This window comes from Scyliorhinus canicula, chromosome 20, assembly GCF_902713615.1.
Source record: "Scyliorhinus canicula chromosome 20, sScyCan1.1, whole genome shotgun sequence".
Classification (NCBI taxonomy): domain Eukaryota; kingdom Metazoa; phylum Chordata; class Chondrichthyes; order Carcharhiniformes; family Scyliorhinidae; genus Scyliorhinus; species Scyliorhinus canicula.
Window position 1 is genome coordinate 81,666,295 of NC_052165.1, and position 27,792 is coordinate 81,694,086.

General features: G+C 50.0%; 1 protein-coding gene across 2 annotated transcripts in view; it reads left to right on the plus strand.

Annotated features, from left to right (window-relative positions):
• The first annotated feature begins 1,603 nt into the window (after positions 1-1,603).
• mrps33 (mitochondrial ribosomal protein S33) overlaps positions 1,604-27,792 on the plus strand; it is a 33,684-nt gene continuing 7,495 nt past the window's right edge. For both annotated transcript variants that reach the window (XR_005458345.1, XM_038780711.1), the window contains exons 1-2: positions 1,604-1,730; positions 7,540-7,777. Coding sequence is in view for 1 of the 2 variants with exons in the window: in XM_038780711.1 (XP_038636639.1) it covers positions 7,563-7,777 (215 nt within the window). In the remaining variant the exon portion in view is untranslated. The remainder of the gene's footprint in view (positions 1,731-7,539; positions 7,778-27,792) is intronic.

The window sequence follows — 27,792 nt, forward strand, 5'->3', positions numbered from 1 at the left end:
GGGTGTGCAGGTCCACAGATCCTTAAAAGTGGCAGCATAGGGGGAAATGACTAGTCCTGTTAGAATTTTATAAGTCTCTATGAGATCCCCCTCATTCTTCTGAACTCCAGCGAGAACAATCCCAACCTAGTCAATCTCTCCTTATATGACAATCCCACCATCCCTGGCTGGGGAGAGGCTTCTGGCTGAACACTGACTGAGTGGTTGCTCATCCAATCAGAGCCAGACGAGAGGCCCAGAGAACCTCCGGAGCCCGGATGGCACAGAGCTGGAGACAGGGGTTGCAGAGCCCAGGAAGGGCAGGCCCTGGAGACCTGAGAGCACCCGGACAGTAGCGGACCCACTTCCGGCGGAATGATTGATTATCCAGTTGACTCCTGGCCATTCTGGGAGAGCTACCATATTAAAGTGGACAGAGGAGGAATATGGATTACATGGTCCTGGTTTCACTTTAGAAACATATTGCCTTGACAACTTGATTTGATTCAGGTTTCCAGTCAATAATCTCTTGATTTTAAAATTCTGATCATTGTTTTTCAAACAAATCCCTCAATGGCCATGTCCTTCCATATCTCTGCAACCTTCTCCCGCCCTGCGTGTGATACATTCCGCTAATGCCGGCCTCTTCAGCATCCCTCATCCCCACAATTAGTGACCCGTGCCTTCTTATGCAAACTGGCCAAGCACTGGAAAGTCCTTCCGACGCATCTTCATCTGGCTTTCCCCCTTTAAGACACATTGCAAAACGCAAACCTTAGACCAAGCTTTTGGTGGTCTGAACTTATAACCTCATCTGGCTGAGTGTCATGCTCTGATTTATCATAGTCTTGTCAAGTTCTTTAATTCAGATGATGTAGCGGTAATGTCACTAGTCTAGTAATCCAGAATCTGGTGGAATTTAAATTCAATGAAAATTCAACTGCAATACAAAGTACCCTCAGTCATGGTGACAACTGTCACCAATTATCGTAAAAACTCATCCGGTGCACTGACGCCCTTTAGGGAAGGAAATCTGCCGTCCTTACTGATTTGACCCACAGCAATGTGGTCGCCTCGTAACTGCTCCCTCTGAAATGGCCGAGCAAACTACTCAGCTCCATCAAACTGCTGCAAAGCCTCAATAAGAGGGATGAAACTGGACCGTCCTAACCGCCCAGTGGGTGTACCTGCATCACAGGGACTGGAGAGGTTCAAGAGGTTGATGAGGCAGCTCATCACCACCTTCTTAAGGGCAATAAATGTTGGTCAAGCCAGGTTTATGGCACACATGCCATGAAAGAGAAAAGGGAAATTTTACAACGTTAAAGCCAGGGTCTAATTATCAGATGTTGTCGTTTGGTGACTGACACTCTGCCTTAGCCCCAATGTTGCTGAGTGTGACCCCAGCCAGTGTCTGTGATCTTTCACTGAGGATTGATGGAGAGGCTGCAGGCTGGACACTGACTGAGCGGCTCCACACCCAGCGGAGCCCCAGGAGGCCCAGAGAAGCAGCAAGGCCCAGGGGCAGAGCGGAGCCCGGGATGGGGCAGAGCGGAGCCCGGGTTCACTTAACCCGGGATGGGAGCCGGGGCCCGGGGACACAGCCCAGGATGGGAGCCGGGGCCCGGGGACCACAGAGCCCGGGGACACGAGCCGGGGACAGGGGAGCGGCCGCAGCGACGGACTCACTTCCGGCGGAAACAACAGCTGATGGAGGAAGCGGGAGAAACACGGCAGGTTTGAGAGAGAAGGTAAAATAGTCCCTGTCCAACACTGGGGACAGTACTGGTGGGGACAGGTCTGTCACTGTCTAACACTGGGGACAGTACTGGTGGGGATGGGTCTGTCACTGTATAACACTGGGGAACAGTACTGGTGGGGACAGGTCTGTCACTGTATAACACTGGGGTACAGTACTGGTGGGGACAGGTCTGTCACTGTATAACACTGGGATAAAGTACTGGTGGGGACAGGCCTGTCACTGTATAACACTGGGGTACAGTACAGGTGGGGACATGTCTGTCACTGTATAACACTGGGGTAAAGTACTGGTGGGGACAGGTCTGTCACTGTATAACACTGGGGTACAGTACTGGTGGGGACAGGTGTGTCACTGTATAACACTGGGGACAGTGCTGATGGGGACAGGTATGTCACTGTATAACACTGGGGTACAGTACTGGTGGGGACAGGCCTGTCACTGTATAACACTGGGATACAGTACTGGTGGGGACAGGCCTGTCACTGTATAACACTGGGGTACAGTACTGGTGGGGACAGAGCTGTCACTGTATAACATTGGGGTACAGTACGGGTGGGGACGGGTCTGTCACTGTATAACATTGGGGTACAGTACGGGTGGGGATGGGTCTGTCACTGTATAACACTGGGGTACAGTACTGGTGGGGACAGATCTGTCAGTGTATAACACTGGGGTACAGTACTGGTGGGGACAGATCTGTCAGTGTATAACACTGGTGTACAGTACTGGTGGGGACAGGTCTGTCTCTGTATAACACTGGGGTACAGTACGGATGGGGACAGGTCTGTCACTGTATAACACTGGGGTACAGTACGGGTGGGGACAGGTCTGTCACTGTACAACACTGGGCTACAGTACTGGTGGGGACAGGTCTGTCACTGTATAACACTGGGGTACAGTACGGATGGGGACAGGTCTGTCACTATAACACTGGGGTACAGTACTGGTGGGGACAGGTCTGTCACTGTAACACTAGGGTACAGTACTGGTGGGGACAGGTCTGACTGTAACACTGGGGTACAGTACTGGTGGGGACAGGTATGTTACTGTAACACTTAGGTACAGTTCTGGTGAGGACAGGTCTATCACTGTATAACACGGGGTACAGTATGGGTGGGGACAGGCCTGTCACTGTATAACACCGGGGTACAGTACGGGTGTGGACAGGTCTGTCACTGCACAACACTGGAGTGCAGTACTGTTGGGGACAGGTCTGTCACTGTATAACACTGGGGTACAGTACATGTGGGGACAGGTCTGTCACTGTATAACACAGGTACAGTACTGGTGGGGACAGGTCTGTCACTGTGTAACACTGGGTACAGTACTGGTGGGGACAGGTCTGTCACTGTATAACACTGGTGTCCAGTACGGGTGTGGACAGGTCTGTCACTGTATAACACTGGGATACAGTACTGGTGGGGTCAGGTCTGTCACAATAACACTGTGGTACAGTACTGGTGGTGACTGATCTGTCACTGCATAACACTGGGGTACAGTACTGGTGGGGACAGGTCTGTCACTGTATAACACTGGGGTACAGTACTGGTGGGGACAGGTCTGTCACTGTATAACACTGGGGTACAGTACTGGTGAGGACAGGTCTGTCACTGTATAACACTGACATAGTACTGGCGGGGATGGGTCTGTCACTGTATAACACTGGTGTACAGTACTGGTGAGGACAGGTCTGTCACTGTATAACACTGACATACAGTACTGGTGGGGACGGGTCTGTCACTGTATAACACTGGGCTACAGTACTGGTGAGGAAAGGTCTGTCACTGTATAACACTGGGGTACAGTACGAGTGGGGACATGTCTGTCACTGTACAACACTGGGGTATAGTACGGGTGGGGACAGGTCTGTCACTGTATAACACTGGGGTACAGTACGGGTGGGGACAGGTCTGTCACTATAACACTGGGGTACAGTACTGGTGGGGACAGGTCTGTCACTATAACACTGGGGTACAGTACTGGTGGGGACAGGTCTGTCACTGTAACACTGGGGTACAGTACGAGTGGGGACAGGTCTGTCACTGTATAACACCGGTGTCCAGTACGGGTGTGGACAGGTCTGTCACTGTATAACACTGGGCTACAGTACTGGTGGTGACTGTTCTGTCACTGTATAACACTGGGGTACAGTACTGGTGGGGTCAGGTTTGTCACAATAACACTGGGGTACAGTACTGGTGGTGACTGATCTGTCACTTTATAAAACTGGGGTACAGTACTGGTGGGGACGGGTCTGTCACTGCATAACACTGGGGTACAGTACTGGTGGGGACAGGTCTGTCACTGTATAACACTGGGGTACAGTACTGGTGGGGACAGGTCAGTCACTGAATAACACTGGGGTACAGTACTGGACTGGTGGGGACAGGTCTGTCACTGTATAACACTGGGGTACAGTACTGGTGGGGACGGGTCTGTCACTGTATAACACTGGAGTACAGTACTGGTGAGGACAGGTCTGTCACTGTATAACACTGGGGTACAGTACGGGTGGGGATGGGTCTGTCACTGTATAACACTGGGGTACAGTACGGGTGGGGATGGGTCTGTCACTGTACAACACTGGGGTACAGTACTTGTGGGGACAGGTCTGTCACTGTATAACACTGACATACAGTACTGGTGGGGACGGATCTGTCACTGTATAACACTGGGCTACAGTACTGGTGAGGAAAGGTCTGTCACTGTATAACACTGGGGTACAGTACGAGTGGGGACATGTCTGTCACTGTACAACACTGGGGTATAGTACGGGTGGGGACAGGTCTGTCACTGTATAACACTGGGGTACAGTACGGGTGGGGACAGGTCTGTCACTATAACACTGGGGTACAGTACTGGTGGGGACAGGTCTGTCACTGTAACACTGGGGTACAGTACGAGTGGGGACAGGTCTGTCACTGTATAACACCGGTGTCCAGTACGGGTGTGGACAGGTCTGTCACTGTATAACACTGGGCTACAGTACTGGTGGTGACTGTTCTGTCACTGTATAACACTGGGGTACAGTACTGGTGGGGTCAGGTTTGTCACAATAACACTGGGGTACAGTACTGGTGGTGACTGATCTGTCACTTTATAAAACTGGGGTACAGTACTGGTGGGGACGGGTCTGTCACTGCATAACACTGGAGTACAGTACTGGTGGGGACAGGTCTGTCACTGTATAACACTGGGGTACAGTACTGGTGGGGACAGGTCAGTCACTGTATAACACTGGGGTACAGTACTGGTGGGGACAGGTCTGTCACTGTATAACACTGGGGTACAGTACTGGTGGGGACGGGTCTGTCACTGTATAACACTGGAGTACAGTACTGGTGAGGACAGGGCTGTCACTGTATAACACTGGTGTACAGTACTGGTGAGGACAGGTCTGTCACTGTATAACACTGACATAGTACTGGTGGGGACGGGTCTGTCACTGTATAACACTGGTGTACAGTACTGGTGAGGACAGGTCTGTCACTGTATAACACTGACATACAGTACTGGTGGGGACGGGTCTGTCACTGTATAACACTGGGGTACAGTACTGGTGAGGACAGGTCTGTCACTGTATAACACTGGGGTACAGTACGGGTGGGTATGTGTCTGTCACTGTATAACACTGGGGTACAGTACGGGTGGGGATGGGTCTGTCACTGTACAACACTGGGGTACAGTACTTGTGGGGACAGGTCTGTCACTGTATAACACTGGGGTACAGTACCGGTGGGGACGGGTCTGTCACTGTATAACACCGGGGTACAGTACTGGTGGGGACGGGTCTGTCACTATATAAGACTGGGTCCAGTCCGGGTGTGAACAGGTCTGTCACTCTATAACACTGGGGTACAGTACTGGTGGGGACAGGTCTGATACTGTATAACACTGGGGTACAGTCTGGGTGTGGTCAGGTCTGTCACTGTATAATACTGGGATACAGTGCTGGTGGGGACAGGTCTGATACTGTATAACACTGTGGTACAGTATGGGTGGCGACAGGCCTGTCACTGTATAACACTGGGATACAGTACGGGTGTGGACAGGTCTGTCACTGTATAACACTGGGGTACAGTACTGGTGGGGATGGGTCTGTCACTGTATAACACTGGGGTACAGTCCGGGTGTGGTCAGGTCTGTCACTGTATAATACTGGGATACAGTGCTGGTGGGGACAGGTCTGATAATACTGTATAACACTGGGGTACAATACTGGCGGAGTATGTCTGCCATTGTATATACTGATGCGTGATCAATGAACACAGAAGCGAATCGAAGGCTTTGATCTACAAGAAGTGTGCCCTGGTCCAGTACTGGTGGGAACGGGTCTGCCACTGTATAGCACTGACATACAGTACTGGTGGGGACAGGTCTGTCACTGTATAACACTGGGGTACAGTACTGGTGGGGACAGGGTTTTTACACAGAGGGTAGTGGTTGCCTGGAACTTGCTTCCGGAGGAGGTGTGTGGAAGCAGAAACAATAGTGACGTTTGAGGGGCATCTTGACAAATACATGAATAGCATGGGAATAGAGGGATACGGACCCCGGAAGTGTAGAAGATTTTAGTTTTGACGGGCAGCATGGTCGGCGCAGGCTTGGAGGGCCAAAGGGCCTGTTCCTATGCTGAACGTTTCTTTGTTCAATAGTGTTCAACTCTGGTCGCCACGCTACCAGAAGGATGTGGAGGCTTTGGAGAGAACGCAGAAGAGATTTACCAGGATGTTGCCTGGTATGAAGGCATTAGCTATGATGAGGGGTTGAATAAACTCGATTTGTTCTCACTGGAACGACGGAGGTTGATGGGCGACCTGATAGAGGTCTACAAAATTATGAGGGGCATAGACAGAGCGGATAGTCAAGAGACTTTTTCCCAGTGTAGAGGGGTCAATTACTAGGGGGCATAGGTTTAAGATGCGAGGGGCAAGGTTTAGAGGAGATGTACGAGGCAAGATTTTTACACAAAGGGTAGTGGGTGTCTGGAACTCGTTGTCGGAGGAGGTGGTGGAAGCAGGGACGATAGAACGATGTTTAAGGGGCATCTTGACAAATACATGAATAGCATGGGAATAGAGGGATATGGACCCCGGAAGTGTACAAGATTTTAGTTTAGACGGACAGCTTGATCGGCGCAGGTTTGGAGGGCCGAAGGGCCTGTTCCTGTGCTGTACTTTTCTTTGTTCTTTGTACTGGTGCGGACAGGTCTGTCACTGTATAACACTGGGGTACAGTACTAGTGCGGACATGTCTGTCACTGTGTAACATTGGGGTACAGTACTGGTGAGGACAGGTATGCCTCTATAACACTGGGGTACAGTACTGGTGGGGACAGGTCTGTCACTGTATAACACTGGGCTACAGTACTGGTGAGGAAAGGTCTGCCTCTATAACACTGGGGTACAGTACTGGTGGGGACATGTCTGTCACTGTAACACTGGGGTACAGTACTGGTGGGGACAGGTCTGCCTCTATAACACTGGGGTACAGTACTGGTGGGGACAGGTCTGTCACTGTGTAACACTGGGGTACAGTACTGGTGGGGACTGGTCTGTCACTGTGTAACACTGGGGTACAGTACTGGTGGGGACGGGTCTGTCACTGTATAACACTGGTGTACAGTACTGGTGGGGACAGGTCTGTCACTGTATAACACTGGGGTACAGTACTGGTGGGGACGGGTCTGTCACTGTATAACACTGGGGTACAGTACTGGTGGGGACTGGTCTGTCACTGTATAATGTGTCTGCAGTACTGGTGGCATCACTGTCATGTTTCTGCTGGTTCTCCTGCAGGTGCTGACAGCTGTGAAGCTCTCATGTCGACGCTGTCCAATTACGCCCGGCGCATGGCGCGGCTCAGTGCACAGATCTTTCAGGAGGTCGCCCGACCTACTGATGACCGGTCAATGAAGGTGGTGAAGCTGTTCAGCGAGCAGCCGCTGGCACTGCGGAAAGAGGTGTACGACTGGTACCCACAACACAACCAATATTACAGCCTGATGAAGAAGGTGCGACTCCTGGGTTTGTACAGGTATCTGTCCTCCATTCTCTCTTGCTCTCTCTTTATAATTTCCTTGATTAGCTCTGCGCCTGCTTCAGTGTGCAGGTGCTTTTTGTCGTTCAGCAGCTGCTGGTTAGACTAAAGATGATTATTTAACACATCAGACCTTGATGTCCACGCTCCCCAGCATCGGATTTGAAGAGGGTGGGGGGGAGGGGTCCCTCTCAGAACCTCCAAGGTAAAGGTTTTACACTGCAATGGCCCTCACGTGCTCACTTCCTCTGGGCACCTGCGCTGTGGTAGGACCCATCCAAACAAGCGATTTAAATCGCAATTTCAGATGGTTTACACTAACAATTACTCTGAAAAAGTTAGAAGAATTAACACTTCCTTTTACTTATGGGCAACTATTTTGAACACCCATATTAATCTCCACACGGGGCACCCCTGACTAACTATCCTGACCCCATGGGATTTTCCCCAGTCAAACATGACCCCCCCCCCCCCCCCCACACCAACCCAGGCTCATCTCTCATTCCCGATAAAACCGGAACCCCCCCCCCCGACGCAACCTCCACCCTCCAACACAAAGACGCCCCCTCCCCCAATGTCCGACCCTCCCCCAATGTCCGACCCTCCCCCAATGTCCGACCCTCCCCCAATGTCCGACCCTCCCCCAATGTCCGCCCCTCCCCCAATATCCGCCCCTCCCCCAATGACCGCCCCTCCCCCAATGTCCGCCCCTCCCCCAATCTTTGCCCTTCCCCCAATATCTGCCCCTCCCCCAATGTCGTCCGCCCCCCCCCCCAATGTCCGCCCCTCCCCCAATGTCCACCCCTCCCCCAATGTCCGCTCCTCCCCCATGTCCGCCCTTCCCCCCATGTCCGCCCTTCCCCCCATGTCCGCCCTTCCCCTAATGTCCGCCCTTCCCCCAATGTCTGCCCCTCCCCCAATGTCCACCCCTCCCCCAATGTCCGCCCTTCCCCCAATATCCACCCCTCCCCCAATGTCGTCCGCTCCTCCCCCAATGTCCGCTCCTCCCCCAATGTCCGACCCACCCACCACCATGATAATCCTATCCTCTCCCCTTCTCCTTGGCCTGTCATTTTCAATCAGACTGTTGAATTACCTGCTTTACAGTAGCTACCGCAACAAAAAAGGGGGCTGTCCTCATTCACTCCAACTCACTTAGACTTCAACGCTGGGTCTCAGCTGTGCTGCCTGGATCTCGCCTGACCTGAGTTTGGTAAGTCAGGTGAGGGAGGCACAGAAGAAATTTGGCACAGCTAAGTTGGTACAGAGTGTGAATGTGACACTGATTACCACTTCCAAGCAAGTTATGGCAAGTTAAGCAACTTTAATGCTGAACTATGTTGAAGAAGGCACAGTAGTTCATGCAGTAATTTCATGCCCTCTCCTTCCACCTTGGGATAATATTCAGCCTGCACTGTTAGAATAGCTGATCGAATTCTAATAACAAAAACCTGTATTTATATAGTTGCTATATCCAACATCCCACTGCACAGGTTTGAAATAAAGTTTAATTCCAAACCACCTACGGTGATATTGGGACAGATGACCAATAAAGAATGAGGCCATTTGTCCCATCATGTCCATGCTAGCTCACTGCAGAAGCAGCTCAGCTGGTCTAACTCCCTTCCCTTTACCCCTAGCCCTGTGAGTTTTTTGTGCAGCTCCTTGTTCTCTCTTCTGAAAGTCTTGATTGAACCTGCTCAGGTCGTGCATCCTGACCACTCGCTGCGTGAAAACATTTCCTTCGTGCTGTCTGATTCTTTTGCTATTCATCTTTAATGGGTGTACTCTTGTTCTGGCCCCTTCCACCAATGGGAACAGTTTCTCCCTATCTACTGTCTAGGCGATTTTGAATACCTCAATTAAATCATCTCTCACCCTTTATCCCAAAGAGAGCAACCTCAGCTTCTCCAATCTATCCACCTAACTGAAGTTCCTCAGCCCCAGAATCATTCTGGTAAATATTTTCTGCACCCTCTCGAATGCCCTCACATCCTTCTGTTCCGAATTCAGTTTGTCATATCTGTGTGTGTTTGTGTGTGCGCGTGCTGTGTAAGTTTGTAGTCCATGGACATTGTAAGGATCTAAAGAGAGAGCTGAGACGAGCAAGGAGGGGACATGAGAAGTATTTGGCAGGTAGGATCAAGGAAAACCCAAAAGCTTTCTATAGGTATGTCAGGAATAAAAGAATGACTAGGGTAAGAGTAGGGCCAGTCAAGGACAGTGGTGGGAAGTTGTGTGTGGAGGCTGAGGAGATAAGCGAGATACTAAATGAATACTTTTCGTCAGTATTCACTCAAGAAAAAGATAATATTGTGGAGGAGAATGCTGAGACCCAGGCTATTAGAATAGATGGCATTGAGGTGCGTAGGGAAGAAGTGTTGGCAATTCTGGACAAGGTGAAAATAGATAAGTCCCCGGGGCCGGATGGGATTTATCCTAGGATTCTCTGGGAAGCCAGGGAAGAGATTGCTGAGCCTTTGGCTTTGATTTTTAGGTCATCACTGGCTACAGGAATAGTGCCAGAGGACTGGAGGATAGCAAATGTGGTTCCTTTGTTCAAGAAGGGGAGTAGAGATAACCCCGGTAACTATAGGCCGGTGAGCCTAATGTCTGTGGTGGGTAAAGTCTTGGAGAGGATTATAAAAGATACGATTTATAATCATCTAGATAGGAATAATATGATTAGGGACAGTCAGCATGGTTTTGTGAAGGGTAGGTCATGCCTCACAAACCTTATCGAGTTCTTTGAGAAGGTGACTGAACAGGTAGACGAGGGTAGAGCAGTTGATGTGGTGTATATGGATTTCAGTAAGGCGTTTGATAAGGTTCCCCACGGTCGGCTATTGCAGAAAATACGGAGGCTGGGGATTGAGGGTGATTTAGAGATGTGGATCAGAAATTGGCTAGTTGAAAGAAGACAGAGAGTGGTAGTTGATGGGAAATGTTCAGAATGGAGTTCAGTTACGAGTGGCGTACCACAAGGATCTGTTCTGGGGCCGTTGCTGTTTGTCATTTTTATAAATGACCTAGAGGAGGGCGCAGAAGGATGGGTGAGTAAATTTGCAGACGACACTAAAGTCGGTGGAGTTGTAGACAGTGCGGAAGGATGTTCCAGGTTACAGAGGGACATAGATAAGCTGCAGAGCTGGGCTGAGAGGTGGCAAATGGAGTTTAATGTGGAGAAGTGTGAGGTGATTCACTTTGGAAAGAATAACAGGAATGCGGAATATTTGGCTAATGGTAAAATTCTTGGTAGTGTGGATGAGCAGAGGGATCTCGGTGTCCATGTACATAGATCCCTGAAAGTTGCCACCCAGGTTGATAGGGTTGTGAAGAAGGCCTATGGTGTGTTGGCCTTTATTGGTAGAGGGATTGAGTTCCGGAGCCATGAGGTCATGTTGCAGTTGTACAAAACTCTAGTACGGCCGCATTTGGAGTATTGCGTACAGTTCTGGTCGCCTCATTATAGGAAGGACGTGGAAGCTTTGGAACGGGTGCAGAGGAGATTTACCAGGATGTTGCCTGGTATGGAGGGAAAATCTTATGAGGAAAGGCTGATGGACTTGAGGTTGTTTTTGTTAGAGCGAAGAAGGTTAAGAGGTGACTTAATAGAGGCATACAAAATGATCAGAGGGTTAGATAGGGTGGACAGCGAGAGCCTTCTCCCGCGGATGGAGGTGGCTAGCACGAGGGGACATAGCCTTAAATTGAGGGGTAATAGATATAGGACAGAGGTCAGACGTGGGTTTTTTACGCAAAGAGTGGTGAGGCCGTGGAATGCCCTACCTGCAACAGTAGTGAACTCGCCGACATTGAGGACATTTAAAAATTTATTGGATAAGCATATGGATGATAAGGGCATAGTGTAGGTTAGATGGCCTTTAGTTTTTGACTTCCCATGTCGGTGCAACATCGAGGGCCGAAGGGCCTGTACTGCGCTGTATCGTTCTATGTTCTATGTTCTATGTTCTATTGAAAGGACAGGACGTTCTATGATGTTGCAGTGGTCCCTGGCATTAACAAGAGTAGGAGCCGCTGTGAGCGTATTGATAGGTTCCACAGATCAGTTCAAAGGGTCAGCGGAAAGCAGTTCAACGTCAGTCAGCTTTGAGACAGTCTGCGGCGAGAAGTGTCACAGAGGCAGATGGACAAAACGGGTTCCAGTAAGGTTAAGTGAAAGTGTTAGTCAGGAGCAGCCGTTAAAGAAGATGACTCGTTCCACACAAGCTCTGAGGAGGTGAGTTGGGTAGGCTCCAGGTAGCGAGGGCTTGGAGGAAGACCCGGGGAGCTGAAACTACACCAGTAATTAAAGGCTGGAGTTCAGACTGGGGAATGTAATCTCGGGAAATGAGTTTCAAACCCTGGGAAGTGAGCAGTAGTTCAGGCAGTCCGAGTCAGAGCAGCTTTGAGAGAGTTTCGACATAAGATCTTTGAAAGTAAAGAATTGGAATCCCTTGTGAAGGAGACAGAATTTTAATGACATTTGGTGACTCACAGTGTCCCTGAGTTCTTGACAAATCTGTGGGATCTGTCTTCACAGCATCTGACATTTGAATTACACTGTGGAGCGTTTGACCGCAGCTTGTCTGTTACATCCACCTCATTCTTACCCTGAGTTTAAGATACGGACTGTAAATTGTTCTATCTTTCTGAACTTGTACAGTAAAGTTTGTCTTTTGTTTGTTCAAAAACCGTGGAAGCTTGCAGCTTTATTCCAAAAGCAAGAGTCTGGAATCACAACCTTTATCAGCTTTAAACAAAAGGTTATTGGTTCCTAACTGGATCTCTCCCCAATCCCGGGGTCTGGTCAGGCATCATGACATTTCCTGAAGTGTGATGACCAGAATTGGACCTAATATTCCAGCTGAGGGTGAACCAGCATTTCACCGTGACTTATTTTCTTTTGTACTTTACGCCTCTATTTATACACCCCAGGCCCCCGAATGTCTTTTTTTAACCAGTTTCTCAACCTGCACCTGTGATTATATCCACAGCCCTCTCTACTCCTGCACCCATTTTTGAATTGTCCTTTCATTTATATTGCCTCTCCTTGTTTTCTGAGTTCAATTTAATCTGTGACATGTCCGCCCATTCCAACAGTCTGTCAATGTCCTCTAAAAGTCTATCATTATCTTCCTCACAGTTCACTATACCGCTTGGTGTCTCATTGTGTTACAAAGAGGTGAGGAGAAGTGAACAGGTTTGCTTCTATTCAGCCTCCTCGATTGGCCACAAAAAAGGTTTTTAAAATTCATTTTCCCCAATCCGAGTTTCTTTTTTTATTATCTGCCATGATCAATAAGGAGCCAATCACCAGATTTTCTTGAGTCAAGGAAAGTGCACGTTTATTAGCGACTAAATCTGAGGAAAAAAATAATAAAAGGTACAACATTTTATGCACATACACGCACATACACACACAGGCACATAGACACAAACACACGCAGAGACATATACACCCACAGGCAAAAACACACACACAGAAACACACACACCTACATGCAGAAACACACACACCCACATGCAGAAACACACACACTCGCATGCAGAAACATACACTCACAGGCAGAAACACACACACCCACACGCAGAAACACGCACAGTCACAGAGACTCACACACAGAGACTCACACACAGAGACTCACACACACAGACTCTCACACACAGAGACTCTCACACACAGAGACTCTCACACACAGAGACTCTCACACACAGAGACTCTCACACACACAGACTCACACACACAGACTCACAGAGACTCACACACACAGAGACTCACACACAGAGACACACAGACACAGAGACTCACACACACAGAGACGCAGACACAGAGACTCACATACACACAGACTCACACACACAGACTCACACACACAGACTCACAGAGACACACACACAGAGACTCACACACAGAGACACACAGACACAGAGACTCACACACACAGAGACACAGACACAGAGACTCACATACACACAGACTCACATACACACAGACTCACACACACAGAGACTCTCACACACAGAGACTCTCACACACACACAGACTCTCACACACACAGACTCACACACACACAGACTCACACACACAGAGACTCTCACACACAGAGACTCTCACACACAGAGACTCACACACACACAGACTCACACACACACAAACACACACACAGAGACTCACAGACAAAGAGACACACGGGGCACACACACACGGGGAACACACACTTTTCACACTTCCTTGGCTTTTCTCACCTTCACATTGGAAAATGACGTCCCATTATAAAGCGGCCTGTGTGTCATTGAAATTCCAGGACTTCAGTTCAAAGTTTTTAAAAAAATATGTTTTCAAAAATATAAAGGGCTGTAACTTCATGACAATCTGCAGGTTTTAAAATTGTGCACTGCATTAATATTGATCAAGAAAAGCAGTGATCCATTAACAACTACCAAGAACCCCAGTGTATATCTTCCTCCAACCTCGCACACCACCACTTTCTGCTTCCTGTCACTCAGCCAACTTCGGCAAAGGGCAACAACGTCCTTTTTAATGCGATGCCTTAAATCGTTCTGACCAGCACAGATCAAAATACACAGGGGCAGTGGGGGTAATTAGCCCAGGAAACCTCACAAATAATCCCTAAAAACCCAATGACATTACCTGGCAGAGCAGCAAGCACGGGAGACCGCATCTGTGAGGAACTGCTCCTCCACTCACAGATTCTGCCTCTCCCCTGTTGCTGCTCCAGCTCCTCCAATCCCTGGTCCCCTTCCGAAACGTTCTATCCTTTTATATCCCATCCTTTGTCTGTTTTTGTGTGTGTGCGCGCACGCGCACATTTGGCAACATCATCTTCCTTGGGAAAGAAAGGAGTGAATTATTCCTTTAGTGCCTCAGCCAAGCCCTCCAGTGAGAACAGACCGAGTTTATCAAACCTCTCCTGATAACTAATGCCCTCCATACCAGGCAACATCCTCATGCCACCGTTTTTACTATTTATATGTCTATAGATTGGGGCCTCACGGTAGCATGGTGGTTAGCGTCAATGCTTCACAGCTCCAGGGTCCCAGGTTCGATTCCCGGCTGGGTCACTGTCTGTGTGGAGTCTGCACGTCCTCCCCGTGTGTGCGTGGGTTTCCTCCGGGTGCTCCGGTTTCCTCCCACAGTCCAAAGATGTGCGGGTTAGGTGGATTGGCCATGCTAAATTGCCCGTAGTGTAAGGTTAATGTGGGGATTGTTGGGTTACGGGTATACGGGTTACGTGGGTTTAAGTAGGGTGATCATTGCTCGGCACAACATCGAGGGCCGAAGGGCCTGTTCTGTGCTGTACTGTTCTAATATTCTAATAAAAGATTCCCTTGAATGTTAGCTGATAGTCGTTTTGCAAACTTCTCCTTGCTTCTCTTATTTACTTTTTTCGCTTCCCCTCCAAACCCTCTGTATTGAGCTTGGTTCTCAATTGTAGTATCTACCTGCCGTCCGTTACATTCCTCTTTTTCTGTTTTGTCTCACTTTTATCGCTTCCATCATCAAGGGAACTCTGGATTTTTTTGCTCTTCCTTTGCCCCTCAATGAAATATACCTCAACCGTCCCCAAACTATTTCACCTTTAATAGCATCCCATTGTTCATTTGCACTTTTGCCTTTCAATCTTGATTCCAATTTACCCGAGTATTATAACCTGCACGGGTCTTATGGGGTGGGGATTAACTACTCCGTGGACCTTGCAGAATACGAGCTCCCCCGATAAGGGGATGGGGACCTCTAACAATGTCTGGCTTTGTATAAATAGAGCCGGCCAGTAAGGCACCAACTAAGGAAGACCCAGCAGGGAGCTACTGGAGCTGCACATAATAATAGTTGTAAATAGAGTAAGTTCTCGTTTCTCCAAAACTCGGTGTGGACTCTTTGTGGCCTTTATAAAACTGGGCCAGATCTTTCCTCACCCCATGGAAATTGCCCTCCTCCAGTTAAGTATTTTTATTTTGGATTTCTCCTTGCCCTTTTCCATTGCTGACCTCAATGTTATGATGCTATTATCACTATTCCCTTACTGAGCAAGAAAAGTATTGATCTTGAAAATTGACTTCAGAAACTCTTCTTCCTCACTGCCTTTTACAGTATCCCTCTACATTGGGATAGTCCTCCACTATAAATGCTCTCTAGCTTTTGCACCTCTTGGTAATTTCCCTGCACATTTATTCCTCTCGAACTTTCCCATCTACTTGGTGAACGACAGAACACACCCAATGGTGTAATGGTACGTCTATTGTTTCTGCCCTTGACTCCTCGTGGGCGTTCTCTCTCTGGCACTCTAATATGTTCCTCAATCAATACTTCTGCTCCTCCTTTCTTTCCTGAACACTTGTATCCAGGACTATTTAGTACCCAGCCTTACCGTTTCATAGAATCCCTACAGTGCAGAATGCGGTCATTCAGCGCATCGAGTCTGCCCCGGCCCTTACTCCAGTAGAGCATCTACCTAGGTCCATTCCCCACTCCTATCCCATAACCCCACCTTCGGGCAATATTAGTACAGCCAGTTCACCACCCTGTACATCTCTGAACTGTGGGAGGAAACCGGAGGAAACCCACGCAGACACAGGGAGAAAGTGCAAACTCTGCACAGACAGTCACTCGAGGTCAGAATCGAACCCGGGCCCCTAGCTATGTGAGGCAGCAGTGCTCACCACTTTTTGTGAGCCAGGTCTATGTTATTGGCACCGCATCATATTTCCATTTGACTTCTGTACCTGCAGCTTTTTCATTTCCCCTTACTCTGACCACAGGTAATACCTTATTATTTCTTATGCTTGTGCTATCTGCTTCTCCTAATCCTTTGTGCACCTTGCCTATCCTTCCTATTGTTATCTCCTGGTTCCTATCGTCCACCAAGTTAATTTAAATCTTCCCCAATAGCTCTTGCAAATGGTATTGCGAGGACGTTGACTCGGTTTTGTTCAAGTGCAATCATCGGATCCCGTCTCCCAAACCACCGGAATTTTAATCTTTCCCTCCTGCGTCTTCTCTCCTGACATCCATTTATCTGCTGTATTCTCCTATTCCTACACTCATTAGTGTGTGGCACCGCAAGAATCTGGAGATTACTACATCTGAGAGCCTGCTTGCTAGCCTCCTTCCTCTCTCCCTAATATCTGCCCGTGGGATGTCATCCCTCTTTCTACATATGTCGTTGGTACCAATGTGGACCACAGTCTCTTGCTGTTCACCCGCTCCCTCCCTACGGGTGCTCTGCAGCAGCTTACTGATACCCTTAACCTTGGCATGAGAGGCAGTATACCATCCTTGTGATAAAGCGAGGGGACTCCAAAGAGCTTCTTAAAAGTCCTTTATTTCAGCAACAGCATCATGCATGCACAGGGCCCGGTTACCTTTCACCGGGTCCTCGTACCTTTTTAGCTGGCTCTACAGCTGCCGGCTTTTTATGCTAGTGCTTAGTCCAATTGAGCATGGGGAACAATCATCCCCAGCTGGGTGAGTCCTGTGCAGGTTATTACACACCTCACCCGACCCCCCCCACAAAGTCCGAAATCCCTCACAAGGATGACCATTGAGGAAGAGAGGATAGGAGAGGACCAAACGGGTGCAAACCCCATAGTGGTGTTTTTGAAAACTCACCACTATTCTTAGAATTTCCCCAATACCAAAAAGGGCCAATATTCTAAATGGTGAACAGGGATTCTCACTCCCTGACTCTGATGCAGGCTTCGGTGGGTGCCATTCAGGTCAAACTATATTTTCAAGTTATCCCCCGGTATAACCCATACCTTCACCGAAGATTTTATCTACTTACCACTTAGTAGCATCGATGTCCTGGGTCCCGCATTGCTAAGTAAGTAACGTAGACTTTCAGGAATGAACCACTTTTTCAGGTTAAGTTAAGTTATTTTATTATTATATTTTTTCTTTTAAAAGCTGCAAACACTTTCTTTACAGAAAGGTAAAAAGATCTTGCTTCTGGATCCTGCTGGTTGGTTGTAGGGACCTTCAGGCCCACCTTGACACTCAATCTTCTTTAAAATCTGGTCTTCTTGGGATGTATTCGCTGGTTAGCTCTGTTGCTGTGTCTTGTTGATCCATGTACTAAGCTATAAGAGTTAACTTTGCTAGCTATCTCTAAGCTGACTCTGACTCCTGTTTAAATTCTAGTCTTCCTTAGATGTATAACTGTTTAAACTCGGCTGCTTGCCTTGTCTTTCCCATGACCGAGCTCTCTCTCTCTCTCTGAGTTCTCCTCCACTTCTCTCCTGTTGCTGTTTCTTTTTCTGTTGCTGCTCCCTTAGTTTATATTCTCTTGAAGAGTTATTAAGTTTTAACGACTTTATTGTAAATGAGCTTGTTTCACTTTGACTGTTAAAAAGTATCTTTGATGTAAACATTTGAATACAACTAATTATTCATTTTGGGCATAACGTCACCTCTCAGATCTGATTACAAAAATGCTTTGTGATGTTCAAAGTTCCTTTGGTTTCAATAGGTGTTACTTTTAATTTCTGTCTTTCGAATAATTAAATTTTATAATTGTCCCCAGCTCACAACTTTGCCTTTGATTTTGACTTTAAATTCTGTCTCTTGTAGACAGGTCGTCTCCAATTTTCTTTTAATTGACTTGATGTTCGTAGTATTTTACACTTTAGAATTGACACCAAATTCGACTGAGCATCATCCTTTCCTTTCCAGCTGTTTACTAAGAGAGTTTATTTCAATTAAGGTGTGAGACTTTGCTTTTAGCTGTATGCTAAAATTTAACTTGGTTATGACTTGAAAGACATGCCTGCTTTAAACATTCGTCACTTAATTCAATTGAAGCTCTCATCCATGCTTTTCCAGATGCTTCCTGAGCATTCCATGAAGTTGTGAGCCATTGTTTTAGCTTACCACATGAAACCTGTGTGTTTGATAAGCCTGCTTGTGAGCAAGAATCTGCATTTTATAATCCTGCTCTTTGCAGCTGCTTTTAGAACATAGAAAGATACAGCGCAGTACAGGCCGTTCGGCCCACGATGTTGCACCGATATGGGAAGTCAAAAACTAAAGGCCATCTAACCTACACTATGCCATTATCATCCATATGCTTATCCAATAAACTTTTAAATGCCCTCAATGTTGGCGAGTTCACTACTGTTGCAGGTAGGGCATTCCACGGCCTCACCACTCTTTGCGTAAAAAGCCTACCTCTGACCTCTGTCCTATATCTATTACCCCTCAATTTAAGGCTATGTCCCCTCGTGCTAGCCACCTCCATCCACGGGAGAAGGCTCTCACTGTCCACCCTATCTAACCCTCTGATCATTTTGTATGCCTCTATTAAGTCACCTCTTAACCTTCTTCTCTCTAACGAAAACAACCTCAAGTCCATCAGCCTTTCCTCATAGGATATTCCCTCCATACCAGGCAACATCCTGGTAAATCTCCTCTGCACCCGTTCCAAAGCTTCCACGTCCTTCCTATAATGAGGCGACCAGAACTGTACGCAATACTCCAAATGCGGCCGTACCAGAGTTTTGTACAGCTGCAACATGACCTCATGGCTTCGGAACTCAATCCCTCTACCAATAAAGGCCAACACACCATAGGCCTTCTTCACAACCCTATCAACCTGGGTGGCAACTTTTAGGGATCTATGTACATGGACACCGAGATCCCTCTGCTCATCCACACTACCAAGAATTTTACCATTAGCCAAATATTCCGCATTCCTGTTATTCTTTCCAAAGTGAATCACCTCACACTTCTCTACATTAAACTCCATTTGCCACCTCTCAGCCCAGCTCTGCAGCTTATCTATGTCCCTCTGTAACCTGCAACATCCTTCCACACTGTCTACAACTCCACCGACTTTAGTGTCGTCTGCAAATTTACTCACCCAACCTTCTGTGCCCACCTCTAGGTCATTTATAAAAATGACAAACAGCAATGGCCCCAGAACAGATCCTTGTGGTACGCCACTCGTAACTGAACTCCATTCTGAACATTTGCCATCAACCACCACCCTCTGTCTTCTTTCAACCAGCCAATTTCTGATCCACATCTCTAAATCACCCTCAATCCCCAGCCTCCGTATTTTCTGCAATAGCCGACCGTGGGGAACCTTATCAAACGCTTTACTGAAATCCATATACACCACATCAACTGCTCTACACTCGTCTACCTGTTCAATCACCTTCTCAAAGAACTCGATAAGGTTTGTGAGGCATGACCTACCCTTCACAAAACCATGCTGACTATCCCTAATCATATTATTCCTATCTAGATAATTATAAATCGTATCTCTTATAATCCTCTCCAAGACTTTACCCACAACAGACGTGAGGCTCACCAGGCCTATAGTTACCTGGGTTATCTCTACTCCCCTTCTTGAACAAAGGGACCACATTTGTGGGATCTTTCCCTGTATCCTGTCAGACCAGATATTGCCAGACTCCCATGTTTCAAATGACACATTTTTCTGTATTTTCAAGAACATCCCTATTGTTAAACCGTTAAACAGACAACAAACCCCAAAAAATAAAGATTGGTTCTGATAAGGCGCCACCAAACGGGGAAGCAAGGACGGGCCGGCAGATACTCCACCAAGCATAATGTCCGGCCCAACACCCTCACCAGTCACACAGGGCGAAGCTGCCAACAGCCGAACGGGGGATGGCATGCGCCACGGCATCGGACCCATCAACCCAAGGCCCAATCGGCATTGAAAGCCTTCCAGCCACAGAGAAATCAGGTTGCGGGGAAACATTGGATAGCGTCCCGTAACTCCCAATAATTGGGCACTTTAGAATTATAAAACAAAGGTTAGGTGGGGTTACGGGGATAGGGCAGGGAAGTGGGCCTAGTTAGGGTGCTCTTTCAGAGGATTGGTGCAAACTTGATGGGCCAAATGGCCTCCTTCTGCACTATAGGAATTCTGTATAAAACCCTCCCACTGTCTCAGTAAGCTTAAAATACATCATTAACGGGAGCATTTTAATATTTCCTGCACTATCGTCACTTGAGGTGGTGCTGCTACATGGCAAGTAACACTGAGCATGTTTGTCATTGCTATTTAATTGTTGTGGTAAAGATCACACTGTTTGTACCTGCTGTGTTGTACTTGACTTCAGATTTGCTGTATGTTCGTGTTTATCCTGTCACCTGGTGGAGTGCTTTGAATTGATTTTCACCTGGGCACATGATGCTGCAATAAATGTTTCCATTATCGTTTCACTCTGCTGCTTACACTAAATTGAGTGCCCATCACTGAAATAGGATAAATACAGTCATAAAAAAATAACATTTACAAGACCAGGATTAACCCTATTTTGTGTGTCTGACACATCACTGTAGATGGCTTCTGTCAGAGACTTGTGCCTTTGCGGAAAGCCTCAGACTTTGCACAGGCAGATTACTGTTCCTAGTGTGAATCTGCACCTGTCTACGTTTAATATCCCCCCCCCCCTTTGCCTTCTTATAGTAATAACGCTTTCTATTTTATATTACACCTTGTCACTGTCCTTACAAAACTGCCCGTGCCATGAGACTTCCTGCCTATCATGCTTCTTGCTCATTCGACACAACATTGGAAAATTAGATGCAGATCTATTATGTTTCCAATGTCGTGTTTGATGGGTGGCACAGTGGTTAGCACGGCTGCTTCACAGTGCCAGGGACCTGGGTTCAATTCCGGCCTTGGGTATCTAGAACATAGAACATAGAACAGTACAGCACAGAACAGGCCCTTCGGCCCTCAATGTTGTGCCGAGCCATGATCACCCTACTCAAACCCACGTATCCACCCTATACCCGTAACCCAACAACCCCCCCCTTTACCTTACTTTTATTAGGACACTACGGGCAATTTAGCATGGCCAATCCACCTAACCCGCGCATCGTTGGACTGTGGGAGGAAACCGGAGCACCCGGAGGAAACCCACGCACACAGGGGGAGGACGTGCAGACTCCACACAGACAGTGACCCAGCCGGGAATCGAACCTGGGACCCTGGAGCTGTGAAGCATTTATGCTAACCACCATGCTACCCTGCTGCCCTCATCTGTCTGGTGTTTGCACATTCTTCCCGTGTCTGCGTGGGTTTCCTCTGGGTGCTGCTGTTTCTTCTCACAGACCAAAGACGTGGAGGTTAGGTGAATTGGGCACGATAAATTGCCCCTTAGTTTCTCAAGATGTGCAGGTTAGTCAGGGTTGCGGGGATAGGATGGGGAAGTGGGGCCTAGGTAGAGTGCTCTTTGGGAGGGTCAGCGCAGACTCGATGGGCCGAATAGTCCCCTTCTGCACTGTAGGGATTCTATGATTCTGAATGGGAGTGATTGGAATGTATGCATTTGTCACAGATTTTTATTTACACTGAACAGCAAGGAAATAAGAATATGGTCCATGTTCAGTGCTAAAGGGACTACAGCTTGTGTCTTTCCAGATAAACATAGTGGCTAGTGTGCGGCTGAGCAACGTAGACTGTAGGGTACTAGATTCAGTCCCTGGGCTGGGCTAAGCCACCTGTCCAAGCAATGTCTCAATTGGGGCTTTGCAGTCAACCTCTCACTCGGGGAGAGAGGGTAGAAAAGATAAATCAGAAACATTTTTTTTTTTTTATAAATGTTTTTATTCAGTTTTCATATTTTATGTTGAACAAATTACAAATTGTTAGGAGAGAAAAAGAACAAAAAAAAAACAACAAACAAACACGCAAAAATTAACATACATATTTACAGGTAAGCATCTTCGTAGTAGTAACTGCGCCCGCCCCCCCCCCCCCCCCCCCCCCCTCAACATGTTTATTTAGTTTGGTTTTGGGCCTTAGCTAGCCATCGAACCCCCGTACCGAACCTGTAGCCCCCCCCCCCCTCCCGCTACCTTCCCCCGACTATTCTTCCTCTTGTACATTGGCCACAAATAGGTCCCGGAACAGTTGCATGAATGGCTCCCACGTTCTGTGGAAGCCGTCGTCCGACCCTCGGATGGCAAATTTGATTTTCTCCATTTGGAGAGATTCCGAGAGGTCGGACAGCCAGTCCGCAGCTCTGGGCGGTGCTGCTGACCGCCAGCCAAACAGGATTCTACGGCGGGCGATCAGGGAGGCAAAGGCAAGGGCGTCCGCCCTCCTCCCCAGGAATAGATCTGGCTGTTCTGAAACCCCGAAGACCGCCACTATCGGGCATGGCTCCACCCTCACTCCCACCACTTTGGACATAACCTCGAAGAAGGCTGTCCAGTACTCCACGAGTCTGGGGCAAGACCAGAACATGTGGGCGTGGTTGGCCGGGCCTCTTTGGCACCGTTCACATCTGTCTTCCACCTCCGGGAAGAACCTACTCATACGGGTTCTTGTTAAGTGGGCTCTATGTACCACTTTTAGTTGCGTCAGGCTGAGCCTTGCGCACGTGGAGGTGGAGTTGACCCTATGCAGTGCTTCGCTCCAGAGTCCCCACCCTATCTCCATCCCCAGGTCGTCCTCCCATTTCCTTCTTGTTGCGTCCAGTACGGTGTCGTCCCTATCTACCAGTCGGTCATACATGTCACTACAGTTCCCTTTCTCTAGGATACTTGCGTCCAGTAGGTCTTCCAGTAGTGTCTGTCGTGGCGGTTGTGGGTACGTCCTTGTCTCCTTTCGTAGGAAGTTTTTGAGCTGCAGGTACCGTAGCTCGTTCCCCCCAGCTAGCTGAAACTTCTCTGTCAGTTCGTCCAGTGTTGCGATCCTGTCGTCCGTGTATAGGTCCCTGACTGTCAGTGTCCCCCCGTCCTGCCTCCACCTTTTGAAGGTGGCGTCAGTCAGTGCTGGTGTGAACCTATGGTTGTTGCAGATGGGAGCCCTGTTCGACATTTTGGTCAGGCCAAGTTGCTGCCGCAGTTGGTTCCAGGATTGGAGGGTGGCTGTCACCACTGGGCTGCTGGAGTGTTTTTTGGGTGGGGATGGGAGTGCTGCCGTGGCGAGGGCCCGGAGGGAGGTTCCCATGCAGGAGGCCTCCTCCGCACGCACCCACTCAGCCTCTGGCTCCTGGATCCATCCCCTTACTCGCTCGGCTGTTGCTGCCCAGTGGTAGAATTGTAGATTCGGGAGGGCTAGCCCTCCCCTGGTTTTTGTTTTTTGTAAGACCTTCTTTGGGATCCTAGCATTTTTACCCCCCCATACGAACGCCATGATGAGTTTGTCCAGCGCTTTGAAAAAGGCCTTGGGGATGTAGATCGGAATGGATCTAAACAGGAAGAGGAACCTGGGCAGTACGTTCATTTTGATCGTCTGAACTCTCCCCGCGAGGGAGAGCGGGAGTGTGTTCCATCTTTGCAGGTCCTTTTTAACTTCCTCCGTCAGGCTGGTGAGGTTCCATTTGTGGATCCCTTTCCAGTCATGGGCTATTTGGATCCCCAGGTAGCGGAATTTATGTCGGGCTTGATTGAACGGCAGCCCCTTTAGTGCTGCCCCCCCCCCCCCCCCTTGCGGGTGTACTGGGAAGATCTCACTTTTGCTCATGTTGAGTTTGTAGCCCGAGAAGGCTCCAAACTCTTTCAGGAGCGCGATGATTCCGTCCATGCTGCTTTGTGGGTCCGAGATATAGAGGAGCAGATCATCCGCATAGAGTGAGACTCTGTGCTCTCTACCTCCCCTTCGGATCCCCCTCCAATTTTTTGCTGCCCTGAGCGCGATTGCTAGCGGTTCGATTGCTAGTGCGAACAGCAGCGGGGACAGTGGGCATCCTTGTCTGGTGCCCCTGTGCAGCTGGAAGTATTGGGAGTTGGTATTGTTGGTCTGTACACTCGCCATGGGAGCGTTGTACAGGAGCTTTACCCAAGCGGTGAACCCTGTTCCAAGATAAATCAGAAACATAGGGGGCGGTATTCTCCCCTACCCAGCGGGGCGGGGGGTCCCGGCGCCGAGGAGTGGCGTGAACCACTCCGGCGTCGGGCCGCCCCAAAGGTGTGGAATCCTCCGCACCTTCAGGGGCTAGGCCTGCCCCGGAGTGGTTTGTGCCCCGCCGGCCAGCAGGAAAGGGGCTACGGCATCCGGCACCGAAGGGCCTCCGCCGGCCGTCGCGAGTTGGCACATGCGCGGGAGCGCCAGCGTGTGCTGGCGTCATCCCCAGCGCATGCGAGGGAGGGTTCGCCTCCGCGTCGGCCATGGCGGAGGAGCACAGCGGCCGATGTGGAGGAATAGAGTGCCCCCACAGCACAGGCCCGCCCGCGGATCAGTGGGCCCCGATCGCGGGCCAGGCCACCGTGGGGGCACCTCCAGGGGCCAGATCCCCTGCGCCCCCTCCCCCCGAGAACCCCGGAGGCCGCCCATGGAGCTGGGTCCCGCCGGTAGGGACCTACCTTGATTTACGTCAGCGGGACCCTCGTTAAACAGGTGGGACTTAGGCCCATCGCGGCCCGGATAATTCTGGGGGCCCCAGTCGCGCCGGTCCTCGCCATTCTCCGAGACGGGCGGCGTGATTCACGCCGGGGCGATTTTTGGCGGGCTGGAGAATCCGGAGGACGGCTGGGGCAGGATTCATGCCGATCCCCGGCGATTCTCCGAACCGGTGGGGGATCGGAGAATCCCGCCCAGGGTTTGTGAGGTGTAAAATGACCAAGCTTTATCGAGTTCACCTTCTGCCATCCTGGTACTCACATGATATAATGAGAATAATCTTATCAGACCACAACAGACCCAGGGATGAGGCGAGGAAAACATCAGTAACAGAGAACTGTGAGGTGTTCAAGATGATGAAAGGGATTGATGGGGTAGATACTATTTCCTCATGGTGGGGGTGGGGAGGGAGGGAGGGACCCCCAGAACAAGAGGGCATAACCATAAAATGGGGTTGAAACCATTCAGGACTGAAGACCGGAAGCCCATCTTCACACAGTGTAGTGAGAATTGGGAACAAGTCCCCCAAGATGCTGCTGAGGCAAGAGGGCAGCTGGAATTTCCTTGCAGATCAATAGATTCCTGTTAGGCAAGGGTATTGGGGGTTGTCGAACCAAGGCAGGTAGATGGAGTTTCAATCCAGATCAGTCCTGATCCGAGTGATTGGTGGAATCGACCCGAGGGGCTGCTGCTGTTCCTATGAAACAAAGTGACTTGTTTGCACAAAGTACCAGCAGCGGGATTCTCCGATGGCGAGTCAGAGTGTCCGCGCCGTCGAGAACGCCGTTGCAACAGCGGGGCCGTGAGAAAAACGGTGGGTGTGGCGCCAGAGAGGCGCCATCATCGCGCAACGCCCGGATAATGCAGCACTGCGTCATTTTATGTGCGCAATGCGCGCACAGGCCCCGACACAGAGGGATGGCTGTGCCCACCCTGCCACCCCAGGTTCCGGGACAAATATCTGGAGACACTGCTGGACGCAGTGGAAGAGCGGAGAGCGATCCTGTGCCCAAGACATGGCCACCGGCACCCGGCCAGCAAAGTCAGGCGCAGCTGGCGTGTTGTGGGCACACCCCACGTGATGGAGAGCAGTGCTGCAAGAAGCTCCATGACCTCACAAGGGCAGCCAGGGTAAGTACCCCAAGAGTTCCCCCGGGCCACACCCCCCCCCCCCTCCCTCCCAACCACATGTTGCGCCCCCCCACGCCCACGTCGGAGGGGGGGGCACCACGTTCCACCCAACCCATATGGCCACCGCACCCCCCCTTGTGAGCCGCCGTGGCGTGGTGCCCAGTGCCCCCCCCCCTCCCCAGCCATAAACTTCTGCGCGTCTTGCTGCTGACCGCCTAACCCTGATGCTTCTCCCCCAACCCCAGGATAAGACAGCCCACAACCATCGTGAGCGTGCAAGAACCGGAGGGGGAATCACCTGTTCTGCACCCCCTCACTGTCCATGAGCAGAAGGCTTTGGACCTCGCTGGGGGAGCCACCACCCAGGAGGTAGCGCCATGCCAGTTCAGAGGCGCAGCACCAAGTGAGACTCCCCTGCCTGGCTACACTCCCTCAGCCCCTCACCTTCCCCCTCCCCCCCCGCTCCCTCACACTGCACCCCCTCACACTGCCCCCTCCACCCCCTAACTCCCCCTTCACCATCCCCTCACACTGCCGCCTCCACCCCTCACACTGCCCCCTTCAGCCCGTCACACCCGATTCTGTGTGTCTAATGATACATGCTTTATTGTGTATTCCAGGGTCAGCCGACGATCATCCCGGAACCTCTCAGAGAGCCACCGCCGGCCAGGTCCACGTCCATCCGCCCACAGGGAAGCACGCCAGGGAGGGGAAAGATGACGAACAGCAGGGACCTCGTCCGAAGCCGGGGCACAGGAAACGGACGCACAGAGGATCGACACAAACAACAGTGACGGACACAGGACTGACAGTCAGGACGACGGCCATGAAACGGACTAAGAGAGGACGGAGAGCCAGGACAGTGACGGACAGAGGACGGGGATTCAGGACAGTGACGCACAGAGGACGGGGATTCAGGACAGTGACGCACAGAGGACGGCCAAACAGATGTTGGACAGACCGGACACGGCCCCTCACATGGGCCGGAGACAGGAGACCCCAGATTGGGGTCCAATGAGGACATGGACCTTGCCTCACTGCTGTCACACACACCCTACACCATCGCAGATACCCTCACCTCAGTTGGGCACATTAGTGATGAGGTTTCTTGGACACTGACTGGTGCACACCACACAGCCGCTCCGGTACAGCAGGTGGAGGGGCTGGACGGTCAGAGGGCAGCCCAGCCGCAACACCCAGCTGCCGCCCAGATGGTTTCCGGGTTCCTGGACTTACCAGACCCACACACAGACCCGATGCGTTTGGAAACCCAGGGGGTAGACAACGGGATGACGGCCGCCTTCCAGCATCTGCAGACGCAGTTGGAGGAGTCCATCTATGTCCAGGAGCAGGGTGTGGTACAGGTCATGGCTGCCACCCAGGCCGCCACCGCACGGGTGGCGTCTGCGATGGAGGCAATGGGGGCAGCGGTTTCGGCCATGGATCAGGTTTTGCAAGGCGTGGGGCTTCATGTGCACGCGTCATCCGTGGCCCAGGACAGGGCTGCTCTCTCACAGGCTGCCATGT